The sequence below is a fragment of the Rana temporaria genome, chromosome 5, assembly GCF_905171775.1.
Source record: "Rana temporaria chromosome 5, aRanTem1.1, whole genome shotgun sequence".
In the NCBI taxonomy this organism is placed as follows: domain Eukaryota; kingdom Metazoa; phylum Chordata; class Amphibia; order Anura; family Ranidae; genus Rana; species Rana temporaria.
Window position 1 is genome coordinate 288,124,160 of NC_053493.1, and position 15,224 is coordinate 288,139,383.

General features: G+C 40.0%; 1 protein-coding gene across 4 annotated transcripts in view; it reads left to right on the forward strand.

Moving 5' to 3' along the window:
- SPIRE1 (spire type actin nucleation factor 1) overlaps positions 1–15,224 on the forward strand; it is a 259,646-nt gene that overhangs the window by 197,771 nt on the left and 46,651 nt on the right. For 3 of the 4 annotated variants that reach the window (XM_040353933.1, XM_040353935.1, XM_040353934.1), the window contains exon 9: positions 10,773–10,939. In XM_040353933.1, coding sequence (XP_040209867.1) covers positions 10,773–10,939 — 167 coding nt within the window. Of the gene's footprint in view, positions 1–2,881; positions 2,924–10,772; positions 10,940–15,224 lie in introns of all 4 variants that reach the window. The other variant, XM_040353932.1, reaches the window with a different exon arrangement.

The following is a 15,224-nucleotide window of genomic DNA, read 5'->3' on the forward strand; positions in this document are numbered from 1 at the left end:
AGAACCGACTATTCGCCTATGTATGAGGTTACTAGGCAAGATGGTGGCCACATTCGAGGCGGTACCATACGCCCAGAGCCACACTCGCATCCTACAGGCAGCCATCCTGTCAGCATGGAGCAGAAGGCCACAGGCCTTGGATATCCCGTTGCCGCTCTCATCAAGAGTCCGACAAAGTCTGTGTTGGTGGTTAGACCCCCAGAATCTACTGAAGGGGAAGTCTTTCAGCCCAGTGGCTTGGAAGATAGTGACCACAGACGCCAGCCTGACGGGCTGGGGAGCAATTTTGGATGGTTGCACTCGCCAAGGTACTTGGGCAAAGCCAGAGAAGCAGTTGCCCATCAACATCTTGGAGCTCAGAGCTGCTCGACTAGCCCTCAGGGCTTGGACGTCAAAATTGCAGGGGTTCCCGGTGAGAATTCAATCAGACAATGCCACGGCCGTGGCATACATAAATCACCAAGGGGGAACCAGGAGTCAAGCCGCTCAAAGAGAGGTGAGCTTGATTCTCCTATGGGCAGAGGCTCATGTGCCCTGCATATCGGCAATATTCATTCCAGGAGTGGACAACTTTCAGGCGGACTTCTTAAGCCGCCAGACTCTATGGCCGGGGGAATGGTCTCTGCATCCACAAGTCTTTCAAGCACTCTGCCAAAGATGGGGAGTGCTGGACGTGGATATCATGGCATCGAGACTCAACAAGAAACTAGACAGGTTCATATCCCGTTCAAGGGATCCAATGGCCTGCGGAACCGATGCGTTGGTTTGCCCTTGGCATCAGTTCAAACTTCTTTATGCGTTTCCCCCGCTCCAGTTACTACCCCGCCTGCTGCGCAGGATCCGGGTGGAGCACATACCAGTCATCCTGGTAGCTCCAGCATGGCCCAGAAGAGCATGGTACTCACTAATCTTAAGGATGGTAGTGGGAGACCCGTGGACTCTTCCTCTACGGCCAGACCTGCTATCGCAAGGTCCGATCCTCCACCCTGCCTTACGGCATCTAAATTTGACGGCCTGGAAGCTGAATCCCTGATTCTCAGGGGTAGAGGTCTGTCTCAGAAAGTAGTCTCTACCCTAATCAGAGCCAGGAAACCGGTCTCTAGGGTGATTTATTACAGGGTCTGGAAGGCCTATGTAGGCTGGTGTGAGTCCAAGCGATGGCTTTCTCGCAAATTTACCATCGATAGAGTATTACGTTTTCTCCAGCTAGGAGTGGATAAAGGATTGGCATTAAGCACAATCAAAGGACAGATTCTGCTCTGTCAGTGTGGTTTCAGCGGCCGCTGGCCACCCACTCGCTGGTTAAGACCTTCCTTCAAGGGGTCTTACGTATTAGACCTCCAGTTAAATCCCCGCTTTGTCCGTGGGATTTAAATCTTGTTCTGTCAAGTTTACAGAAACAACCGTTTGAGCCGTTGGCTGATATTCCTTTGGTTCTACTGACAAGGAAGTTAGTATTTTTGGTTGCCATAGTTTCCGCAAGAAGAGTTTCGGAGCTGGCAGCCTTATCCTGTAAGGAACCATATCTTGTTTTTCATAAGGACAGGGTCGTTCTCCGCCCTCATCCTTCCTTCCTTCCGAAGGTCATATCCAGTTTTCATTTGAACCAGGATTTGGTATTACCATCCTTCTTCCCTAAACCTACTTCCAGAAAGGAAGGGTTGCTGCATACCTTGGATATTGTCAGGGCCATGAAGGCCTATCTTAAAGCTACAAAGAAGATCCGGAAGACAGATGTGCTGTTCATTCTACCGGATGGGCCCAAGAAGGGGCAGGCAGCTGCAAAGTCCACCATTTCTAGGTGGATTAAGCAATTAATCACTCAGGCCTACGGCTTGAAAGGGTTGCCTCCTCCAGTATCATTAAAGGCTCATTCTACTAGAGCCATGGGCGCCTCCTGGGCAGCACACCACCAGATCTCTATGGCTCAAGTTTGCAAGGCGGCAACCTGGTCTTCTGTCCACACGTTTACAAAATTCTACAAGTTGGACGTAAGAAGGAATACTGATACTGCCTTCGGGCAGGCAGTGCTGCAGGCTGCAGTTTGAGACCCTCGGATTCCGGGGGCTCCTCTTGTTTGAGTTAAATTTAAAAATTTTATTTTTCTCAACTAAGTTGGATTTATTATGATTTGAGTATATCTCTAAATTAAATCCTTTTGTCTTGGAGATGTTCTCCCTCCCCTCATTGTAAGCATTGCTTTGGGACATCCCATATAGTAATGAATGCCGCTCTGTGTCCCGTGATGTACGATAAAGAAAAAGAGATTTTTAATACAGCTTACCTGTAAAATCTTTTTCTTGGAGTACATCACGGGACACAGAGCTCCCACCCCTCTTTTTTGAGGACCATTTTGGGAGGCATACTGCTTGCTACAAAACTGAGGTACTCCTCCTATGGGAGGGGGTTATATAGGGAGGGGCATTTCCTGTTTGAGATTGCCAGTGTCTACACCTGAAGGTACTCCATATAACCCATATAGTAATGAATGCCGCTCTGTGTCCCGTGATGTACTCCAAGAAAAAGATTTTACAGGTAAGCTGTATTAAAAATCTCTTTTTTGGATTTAGACAATGCTTATTTAGCTTGGAGTTGAGCTTTAAACGTTGTGATCTCTATCAATGATTCATATTTTATTTTAGAACTTGTGTAGCTTTTACTTACATTTGCTAAGTTTCCTTATATAGAGTGTGTTGTTGAGCTATAAATCGAGCTTATTTTATTCTCTGACCGTTTATGTATAACAAAGCCTGATTTGTTGTGATTTTAGTTTAACCTCCTCCACATTTCAGATACTGCTACATAGCATTATGTAATCTGAAATGTTTTGGTGTTTATTCTTTTATATATGTGTCCTAACAGACTATTTTTGTTTTTCCAGTAATGCGGCCCCTTAGCATGTCTCACAGTTTTGACTTGTCAGGTAAAATGTGCACCTGACGTATTGTTGTGGATGTTGTGGTACATTCTCTATGTGCTCATTTGTGGGAATAGTCTTTTCTTTCTTTCATGGTCAGAAATAAGCTAGAAACATAGGTGTGCGCACAGGGTATGCCAGGTGTGCTTGGGCACACCCTAATCACTCCATGCAGGGCGGATTCCCCCTGCTGCACAGAACCCCCTGCCACCTTATCCTCAGGCTTTCTCTGATTCAAAAGTGAGACATCAGAGGTCTGTTTAGACCCCTGATATTTCACCAAAGCCACTCCGTGGGGCTCCAAACAAATTGTAGAAACGATAATAATTAATATTGTAAAAAATACAAAATTAAATTGTAAAGAAAAACTATAAAAGTAAAAAAGTACTGACACTGTCCACTGCTCACTGACATTTACATTTTAAAATGTTTGTTTACATTTATTTATAAGAGTGTGTGTATAGAATATATTCTATCTATATATATATATATATATATATATATATATATATATATATATATATATATATATATATATATATATATATATATATATATATATATATATATATATATATATATATATATATATATATAATTAAAGTGCAAGTACACCCGCACGCACGTACACACACACACACGTGTTTGAGCTTTATGGCTAGAAACAACTCATTTCAGATAACTGGAGTCTTTGCTCTGACATGAGAGAGGACCTTGCAGTATGCTCATATTATGAGTTGATAAGTGTCCATTTTGTAGGTCTTTTTAATACCTTGTTTTTATATGAGTGCGTAAATGCTACCTGAATTTAATATCCAAGGTAGAGCAGGGAAAGAACTTTTTTGTGTCCTCCGTTCCTATTACCTCTCACAATGTATCAGACAGAGACCACTTGACCCAAGATAAGGGAAACTGCTGATGTTAGATATCCCATTACCAGCAAACCAAAATTTCCACCAAAAGTGACCTAATGGTTCAAAGTCCCACCCCTTGAGAAATCATTTGTTCATTTAATGGTTCATCATTCTTTGAGTCCAACAATTAATTGGCAGCATGGAGGGGGCATAGCCAAGTCTGTTAAACTTAAAATATAATACAATACATTTTTAGTCAATTTACTTCACACAGCAAAATGGGAATGTTGACCGATAGAATGTTTTTTTTCCTTGCAAGAAACACTGAAAAATATATTGAAATGCACAATTTCACCCTAAGCATTTGGGGGCTTTTAGGTAAAACCACCTGAAAAAAATTATTTCTGTCCATCCATTATTAGGATTCACGAAGGCCACACTAAGCACCTCAAGATTGTGGTAATGCTTGAAAATCTTCAAACTAGTGGTTCTCCAAAACTGTAGAACAAACCCTATAATTTTGCTTTTATTTAACAAGCGTACACAGGCATACATTACATATAAAAAATTGTAATGTAGATGTCCATCCCTCAATATCGAGCATTTGTTTTTCTGAATGCAGCCCCACTTGTGATCTTAGAAAACTGAGAGATCAATTAATGTCTGTGTGGCCAAGGTTTACAGTTAAAAATATGTGACATGTTGTATTGTCATATCTTTAACTTTAGTTTAACAAAAAGCATCACTGTTCCTTTGTTGGATACTTCCAAAAGGTTAGCATTTTTGTATAACGGGGTGATTCGACATATGTTAGAACACCAAATGATCTTTATATTTTATTTGTACCCTGCAAATGTACAAGAATAGGAAGGTTTCTTCATCGCCACCTCTTATAGAATTTTGTTTGTCCTCTTTGAGCTTTCTTTTAAATAGGCATAATATATTTTAAGTATGTAATAAAATTTTATTTTAATAAGAAAGCTGTTATTAGAAACCTACACATGTAAAGAAACACTTCGTTTTAGCATTTGAGAATTGGTGCTAGAATGCTGGAAATAGCCTGTAAACAAAAGTCCTTTAACTGCTTAAACATTCTTTCCCCCAATGTCATCAGCAAAACATTTCGGAGTGCTTATATGATGTAATTTGTTCTAAGAAAATGAACAGACCACATTATTAATAAATAATGCCTGCCTACAGCGTGACTATCTACACTAGAGATTCCAAAATTTGACAACTAATGAGCTTTGTTCAAATATAACAAATGGTGACAGAATTAAAATAAGATAAGGCATGATAGGTGTCCTCATGTTGTTCTAGATTAGAACCTCAGCGCTTAAGGCTTGTACACACGATCCAACTTTATTGCCATAATTGTCTGATGGACGTGTTGTGTCAAATAATCCAACTGTGTGTATGCTCCCATTAGACAATTATTGGCTGAATTACTGACAACAAAAGTTAGCTGTTCATGCTCACCAACTGTTGGGCAATAAATCTGTTACGTCAGTTTATCTGATCGTGCGTACACAATTACGTCCAACTAAAATCAGAATTACAAACACGCATGCTCAGAACCAATACTAAACATCAGACGCCAATAGCAGAAGTTGCCCAAAGGGTGGCGGTAAAGAGCTGAAAAACCATGTGATTTGGTGAATGTTGGCTGAAAATGTTGGGCCATGTGTATGCAGAACAAGGTCACGGCCAACGCCCTTCAGTCCAAAATCCATGGAAAAGTTGGTTGGTAGTCCGATCGTGTGTACGAGGCTTTACAGTCACAAAACATAAATTGTTTTCTTGTCAGGCGCAGTGTTGAACATGCCCGTCTGACATCAACCTAAGGTTAGGTTCACATGAAGACGTTTCCTACGTGCCGTGTTGGAATGGGCTGCTGTTTTTGCAGGAAAAGGGTCCCTGCACCTTTTTAAAACCACAGCCGCACTGAAACCTGCATGCTGCTTTTGCACCAGGTGGTTTCATGTACCTGCTCAAGAGGTAGATGCGGAAACGTGCAATTTACACACGTTCCCGCATAAGTATGAACCTAGCCTAATGCAGAACTGTGTTCATATTTTCATGTGTTAAAATAGTTCCAACATGATCATACAGCTCTTGGTCCCCTCGTTTTAACATAATCGGTGTGGAATATCAAGGCCAAACCTAGCCAGCAGGAGACCTCTATTGTATGGATGACAACATGAAAATACGACCAACAAGCCTGATTTTCCAGGTGTCCTCTTCCCCAAAGTATCTTTATCTTATGTCCTCCATGTAAAGCAAAGATGGACCATATAGTAAGGTCATGGCCTTGAATCCCTTCCCATTAGACTTTCTAAATGCGAGTCAAGTATTGCGTGCTGAATTAACTAGCAACTTAGTCCATCTGTCGTCGGCCTTTAACACATCTTCATAAAAGGAATTGTTATGCAATACATGGCCAGATATGCTTGAATTGCATATGGAGCCCATATCCTAATTCCATTTGTCAACCACACCCGAGGATGGACTACAACCAGTGACGTAGTCCTTCCATATTTTGGACTAGCATGAGTAAAAAAAGTGAAAATGCTTCATGGTAGGCCTGTTACTTTATAGCTACTCTGAAGAATAATATACCATGTTGTGCACAATAGTCTAATTGCTGATTTTTTTAATTTTTTTTCAAAAGAGATATGCTTTATATTGACCCCGAAACTTCACATTAATAATATTTAAATATTTAAACATTAACGTAATCCCTGATTGCCTTCATTTAAACTATAAATGTGTAATCCTAAGAAGGCCTCACTGCTCCAATATCCAGTCATCTGGGTGTGCCCGATGCTGACCATGGGAGCTTGTTCTCACTCCATTTTAACTCCATACAAGCACCTAATGGCCTAACATTGATGGCGTCCATTCTTTTCACAAAGCCAAGCATGCATGCTGCCCACCTCGGAACCTCCCATCCTTGATGCGTTTCATAATTACGGGTTTAGTTTTAGAGAAATTGTACAGGGTCTTGCAGCATGCATGCTTGGCTAAATAAAGATTAGTGAAAAGAAGTGATGATATTGATGTATGGACGTTTTTTGCTTATACATTTTTTAATAATGCTGGTGTTCACTCAGAATGATATTGAGCATCTGCTAGGAGGGTGCTATGAATAACATTAAGGAAACGGAGAGCCACATATGGCTTCTGAAGCATTGCTTGGGTGACATGGTAAGGGTTTAACATAATTGCTCTATTCATTGGTTCATATAGTATTTTCATTCTGAATTACAGTACATTATCTTTGTTGGGGAACTTTAACGTAGACCTCATTCCTGACCATGAGAGAATTTTTTTTTTTTTCTTTTTACCATTATTCATGTTTTTAATGTCACTTTACAGTCTTGTACAAAAATCTGTCCTTTATTGTGGTGTCTGTGGAGAAAAAATACAGCTGTAAATAAATAGAATCTTTAGGCAATTTTTTTCTTTTAAAGCAAAAATCTATGACAGGGATGGACAAACCACAGGAGCCAGGTAGCCATCACATTATATAGAAACATTTACAACTGGCTCCTTTAACCTTTTCATTTGTTAATAATAATCATACATGTTTATAGGCTTCATAAATTTGTTGTTGGTGGCGGCATGACTAGACTGACTTTTTTTGCCTTACTTACTTAATTTTTCTGTATTAGCTTAAAGTGTATGTCAAGGCTTGTCATTTGGCATGCTTTCTGTATTGTACAGTAATCGATTGTACACTAATCAAGGCACAATTTATCTGGCCCTTAGACCAGCTACGACAGTCCCACGTCTCACAGCCGACTGTTTTCTGTACTCCAACCCCCTTATTTATTTTTTATTTATTTTTTAAGTTCATCTACAGGGATGTATGCTCACTGGATGGCATGCTCAGCTCAAATGATCATGCATGTTTATGTGTAGGTTGCTTTGCAGAAAATGTATGTAGTGTGGTTGTGTCTTATGGCCACTATCCCATGTTTGACAAACCTTGTAGGTATCGCATTAACAAATCGAGATCATATACTGTGCAGAGTGTGTATGTATATGTGTGTGTATATATGTCCACTGTGAGAGACCTAATCAAAAAAAAAAATCCAGAAATCACAATGTATGATTTTTTTAACTATTTGTATGAGACAGCTGCAAATAAGTATTTGAACACCTGAGAAAATCAATGTTAATATTTGGTACAGTAGCCTTTGTTTGCAATTACAGAGGTCAAACATTTCTTGTAGTTTTTCACCAGGTTTGCACACACTGGAGGAGGGATTTTGGCCCACTCCTCCACACAGATCTTCTCTAGATCAGTCAAGTTTCTGGGCTGTTGCTGAGAAACACGGAGTTTGAGCTCCCTCCAAAGATTCTCTATTGGGTTTAGGTCTGGAGACTGGCTAGGCCACGCCAGAACCTTGATATGCTTCTTACAGAGCCACTCCTTGGTTATCCTGGCTGTGTGCTTCGGGTCATTGTCATGTTGGAAGACCCAGCCTCGACCCATCTTCAAAGCTCTAACTGAGGGAAGGAGGTTGTTGCCCAAAATCTCGCAATACATGGCCCCGGTCATCCTCTCCTTAATACAGTGCAGTCGCCCTGTCCCATGTGCAGAATAACACCCCCAAAGCATGATGCTACCACCCCCATGCTTCACAGTAGGGATGGTGTTCTTGGGATGGTACTCATCATTCTTCTTCCTCCAAACACGGTTAGTGGAATTATGACCAAAAAGTTCTATTTTGGTCTCATCTGACCACATGACTTTCTCCCATGACTCCTCTGGATCATACAAATGGTCATTGGCAAACTTAAGACGGGCCTTGACATGTGCTGGTTTAAGCAGGGGAACCTTCCGTGCCATGCATGATTTCAAACCATGACGTCTTAGTGTATTACCAACAGTAACCTTGGAAACAGTGGTCCCAGCTCTTTTCAGGTCATTGACCAGCTCCTCCCGTGTAGTCCTGGGCTGATTTCTCACCTTTCTTAGGATCATTGAGACCCCACGAGGTGAGATTTTGCATGGAGCCCCAGTCCGAGGGAGATTGACAGTCATGTTTAGCTTCTTCCATTTTCTAATGATTGCTCCAACAGTGGACCTTTTTTCACCAAGCTGCTTGGCAATTTCCCCGTAGCCCTTTCCAGCCTTGTGGAGGTGTACAATTTTGTCTCTAGTGTCTTTGGACAGCTCTTTGGTCTTGGCCATGTTAGTAGTTTGATTCTTACTGATTGTATGGGGTGGACAGGTGTCTTTATGCAGCTAATGACCTCAAACAGGTGCATCTAATTTAGGATAATAAATGTAGTGGAGGTGGACATTTTAAAGGCAGACTAACAGGTCTTTGAGGGTCAGAATTCTAGCTGATAGACAGGTGTTCAAATACTTATTTGCAGCTGTATCATACAAATAAATAGTTAAAAAATCATAAATTGTGATTTCTGGATTATTTTTTTTGATTATGTCTCTCACAGTGGACATGCACCTACAATGACAATTTCAGACCCCTCAGTGATTTCCAAGGTGGAAAACTTGCAAAATAGCAGGGTGTTCAAATACTTATTTTCCTCACTGTATATATTATATTCTTAAATTGGTTGGCACAGAGAATTGGAATCTGTTTTTAGCAGTGTCTCACAACCATTACTAGTGGCTATCTTTTTGGTTGCTAAGTTTTGGTCTACATTGCTACTGTGTTGTGTATATTTCTCTCCTAAATCATCTTTGATGCCAGCAGTATAGTTTAGCATTTTTTGCAATCCTTTTCACGTTCCAAGGCCTGGCAGACTTTTTGGAAAAGCTAAAGCTACTTCTTGAATTAACTTTAAATTCATGCTTTTTACCCACTGTTTATCCAAGTAAATAATGTCTTACATATGAATATTTTACAGTGATTGCATGCAAACTTGCTTTGTGTGTGTTTTTGTGTTTGTCACCTGTGTATGATACCTGTAGTGTTTCACTTATGACATTTTTAAAGATTTTGTGTTTCAAAAACATGGGCTATGGATCAGATGATGTATTGCTACTGGCGGGACATGCTCAACAAAATCTAGGTCTTATGATTTACACAATACAATTTTTTCTATATGTATTTGTGTGCATAAGAGATGCTGCAAGGCCACCAAACGCTTTGTACTGCCTGACTACCCACTGTACCACCAATATAACATTGTTGCACTGCCATCGCCGCAACCAAGCATTCTATCCTTTCCACTTGATTATTGCTAGATTGGACAGCAATAAACATGCCTGGCTGACACACCCTTGGAAAGATAATGACTTGAATGGGGTTAGGAACATTGAATACCTTGTTTTAAATAGTTTTCCGTTACTCCTCCAACCATCTTCATTTACGTGGCATTCAGCCCACACTCTTGGGTAATGTGAACATGCACATGTAGGGTCAGTTTGTGGGCAAAAATTTCTGAGGATGCTTATATCACATTTGCTCATCCTCTGATGTTTTTGGTCAACTTTTCAACCTATTGGTTAGCATATTCTCCTATAAAGGAGGTCCTGCACTCATAAAAACCCTGGCTTTCCAATGTGCTGTCCATATTGAGAATGGTCACTATAAATGGTGCTGGTCCCACATTTGGGAAAATGCTAATCTTTTCAAATTTTATGCCTAGATCTGTAAGAAGGTCCTGGCCACTAAACAATTTGCTTGCCATCCTATTAATGTTTTGTGATGCTGGTAGTTGAGTTCAAATGGATTGCATTTGAAGCAGGCTATACAGATTTAAATTGGAATCTGCATCATTTCCCCAGATTGTGATTTCATTTACAGCCTGGTTCTTTTGGAATTACTTTTTTTACATTAGGAACATACATTTACAAACTAAAAAATTAATTGCTTAAAATCAAGATCATTTCCCGATAATCATCTCATTTAACATTTCTTATGTAACCACGATACAAAAGCTATTCCCATCTTGTGTGTTCCATAGCATGTTTCCGTTGTATTATGTAAATGTAAAACCTTTCTTCTTTCATGCCTCAGATGTTTGTACTCCTGAAGTCACAAGAAAACAGCCAGAAAGCACAGTGTTAAATGGCGGTGTGACCGAGTCTTCCAGAATTATTGGACGTTCTACTCAAGTGACTGTTCAACGAAAGAAGCTTCTAAAAGCTCCAACCCTGGCTGAGCTGGACAGTTCAGAGTCAGAGGTAAGCCCATTTTCCCCCATTTAATTGGTGTCAAACCACATGATTACCTTTCCGGTTACAGGAAACAAACCTTGATTTACAGCTGTATAAGTACAGACTGCAGTTCTTTACGTTGGTATTGGCAGCTTGCCTCACCATTCAAGTCCCCATTTTGATCAGTCAATAGAATGTGTTTGTTATTTATAACTGCTGATAAAAAACTTTGGCAACATTGAAAAAAAAAATAAGACCATTTTCACAAAAAAAATTATATATATTCATCTGTGTAGATATATTTCGACAATCACATGAAGTCTGACACTTACTGCATGTCAGCTGTCCAACCTCAAACATGACTTCCCAGTGTGGTGTGTAAATTCAAGCATTTGACATGGCAGCAATATTCACACAATTGGCCTCTAATATACAGTACAGGGGTGCTAGTATTAGAGTAATTAGAGCCAAAATATGAAGCAAATATCTCTCAAATAAACATGCTCAGTTATAATGTCTGAAAGTGGACCTAAACTAAATAAGTGAAGATCTGCTATGTTATACGTGTCTAGGTGCTACCTGGAAAAATCTACCTTTTTTGTCTTGAATTTCTCTTGAAAAACCACAGTGCCATAGGCGTGCACAGGGGGTGTGCCTGGGCACACCCTAATCGCTCTGTGCAGCAGATTTCCCATGCTGATATTTTACCAAAGCCCCCACAACGGGGCTCCTAAAAAAAATTGTAATAAACAATAAAAAAATTACATTTATAAAAATAAACCACGGACACCATCCACTGCTCTGACACTATCCACTGCCCTTCTAGCACCGTCCATGTGTTAATACATTTAGGTGCGCACACTTATGAGCAGTGCACACCCTGTGCCTTTCCTGTTACTTGAGCCTCATAGTTTTAGATCTAAAAGATTTGGAGATGTCCACTATATTGATTTATAACAGGTACTTATGTAGCGCTGTCAATTTACACAGCCCTTTACATATTTATTATACGGTACATCCATATCAGTCCCTGGCCTAAAGGAGCTTATAATCTAAAGTCCCTAACTCTCATTCATACATACACATACTATGGCCGATTTGGAGAGGAGCCAGTTAACCTGCCATCATGTCTTTGGCGTGTGGGAGGAAACCAGAGTACCAGGAGCAAATCTATGCAAGCATAGGGAGAACATGCAAACTCCTTGCAGGTAGTGCCTAGTGCTGCTAGGTGCTAATTACTTAGTCACTGTGCTGCCCACTACTGTGCGATTCCTTATTATTCTTGCAAGAGATGAAGCTATACCTCAAGATCCACGGTTTAAGGATCTCCCCATTTCTTGTACATTCATTCTGTGAATCTATTCTTTGTTCACCTTTCCTGCTGTCACAGCTTGATTATTTCTTTGTCAGATTGGCAGGCAGGGGGGCAGCTCTGACATAAGAAGGCCAAGCCCCACCTCTCCCTAGATGGCTGCCTTCACACAAAGACACAGTGTGGAATATGACAGTGATGGGGGGAAAAAAATCAGCTGCTGAAAGCATACAGGCAATAATAATGACTAGTCTTTTGCCATTCTCCGCTTGACTTATTTAGGGACAGAAAATATAAAAGCAAGAGGTGCAGTTAGCGCAAAAATAATTTTGAAAATACTAATATTGACCCCCCACTAATGCAAGCTGAACATTGAAGGAAATTCACAAAAATCCAATTGAAAGTATGTAAAATGGGGTGTAAGTGCAGCACAAAAAATATATATATATATATATATATATATATATATATATATATGTATGTATGTGTGTGTGTGTGTGTGTGTGTGTGTGTGTGTGTGTGTGTATATATATATATATATATATATATATATGTATATATATATATATATATATATATATATATATATATATATATATATATATATATTATAATTAAACAAAAGTCCAAATGATGCAAAACTCCCAACATTAGTGAACAAAAGTCCAAATGATGCAAGAGTGAAATGAAATTCAAAGAATGTGGGAACAAGTAGTTCCAGAAAGCCTTCACCAGTGACGTTAAAATTATAATGGTTATCCCTCCACCTCTGATGAGGTTGGCTACTCTCAACTTAAAGCATGGACTCCTGTGTTACCAGGCAGCCATGCAAGCAGAAATCAATATCACAGGCTAAACCAGGTGTCCTATGTTCATTTCAGATTCCTCGAAACTCAGCAGAGATATCGGACCATAAACATAAAAAAGAGATCTAAGTGCTCACTGTTTGACTGATGTAAAATGTATTGTGTCATAACACAAGTTACTCACATGTAAAAACTTGAAAGGCAGCATAAAGTACAAACATAACTGTTTGTTTCCGAAAGGACAACAGCGGGCGACATCATCAGAACAAGCTCCTCCCCCGTGTTCTGACGTCGCCCGCTGATGTTCCAAATGATTTTAGATAAAACATTTTTAGATCCTCTTTGTTTAATGTATATCCCTGATTCAGATAATGCATATTTAATTTGTTTCTCAGTGCCATACAATGCTTCATCAATTACCTTCACTGATGTTGCTATATTTAGGAACAAATACAGTGTCATAGGTAGATACCAAACTTTGTCTATGTAAGAAAACAATTATTCATGCAGCTAGTTTTCACCCATCATTTAATCTTGCATTCTTTTAAGTCAATATTTATATAATGAAAATAAAACAAAATTGCACTAATGACTTAGGGCCCTTTCTCAGTAATGATCCGCTCCGTGTGTCCGTAAAAGCTCAGCGGGGATCCTCCGTAAAATCCCCACTGAGCCGTCGGCTGACAGGGCGGTTCCCGCACACTGTGCAGGGACTGCCCTGTCTTTCCTCCACTCTCCCCTATGGGGGATCGGATGAACACGGACCGTATGTCCGTGTTCATCCGATCCGCCAGACGGAAGAAAAATAGGATTTTCTTCCCTTCGAAAAATCGTATCTTTGCGGAGGTGGACGATTATGGGTGTCAGCGGATGGTCATCTGCTGACACCCGCAATCACATAGGGCACCAAACTCAGCCATTGATTCAAGCTGCAGTAGCACGTCTTCAGGGGGTCACTACCAACCAGTACTATTGCACAAAAAGCATTGGGACAGAGCTTTGTGCTAACATCTTGCCTCTGCTTCTGTTTCCCTGAACCAGAGGCCATCTTAGTAATCACTCTGTTTAAGTGTGGATGCCTTTCTGAAGAGGAGGTTCGCTCTGCTCCTGTAACTGAGGAAGTCCTACAGTGGTCATTAACTTTAAGCTTTACATGCATTGTTTGCTGCTTATATATATGCAGCTTCACAGTCGGTGAGTGTGCACTGATGGTGGTTGGATGGCACAGTGGTGTCGTTATTCTTTATTTGGTGGAAGAAATAAACAGACACATTAGATTAAATTAGTGGACTTTATTATATTACATTATGGCATTTTCTTTTAAAGGGACAGTTTCCTTTATATTCACTTTCCTAGTAAATGACTTTTTTTGTGATATTTTTTTTTTTTCACTTGTTAATTATCGCATTATATTTTGGCACTGCACCCTATAAAATTATAATATTACTCAAACAATACAGGCAATTATACACTGCTTCAAAGCAGTTATTTTAGACCTGTGAAGCGCCCTATCATAGTCCCCATTGGTATGCAGTATGTTGACTTTTTTCTCCATGTTGAGATAAAGCTCCACATCTCCTGTTGCTAAACCACAGCTCCTGCCATGCGGTTGCCAAAAGTAATTGTAAATATGTCATGAATATTGGATTAAAGGCCTAAGATGTTAACCTAGGGAGTCCATTTTGTAGTGCTCTCTTAGAAGACATTCAAAGATTCCTTTGTAAAAATATCATGAAAATGTATACATTAGCTTGGTGGCCTGAAATACTCATCAGGGATAAATAGCGGTGCAAAAAGTGATGTAATCCAAATCAAGGAATTGATATGTTTTAATTATTCTGATGGCTGTTAAAGGTATACTCAGATTGGTTGTTGGACCATGCTAAGAATTTGCAGGCCTAAGAATTTATTTTTCTTATAAACGTTTATCTGTGTGTTTTCATGTCCGTGGCGTGTACTGCCATCTAACAGTTTTACATGTGTTCTGAAGCCAATCTTAAAATAAAAGTCAACCCCAACACTAAAATCTGTAAATCTACTTGTATCCACGATCTAAGACTAACCTATCTAGCCCTGTAAAGAAGAAATTGCTATACGTACCTTTTTTTGAAGCCGGTCTGGTCCCACGCTGAGCTGTCAGTGGCGGCTTTGGTGTGGAGGCGGGTGCAGAGGAGGCAGCCGACAACGGAAGCTC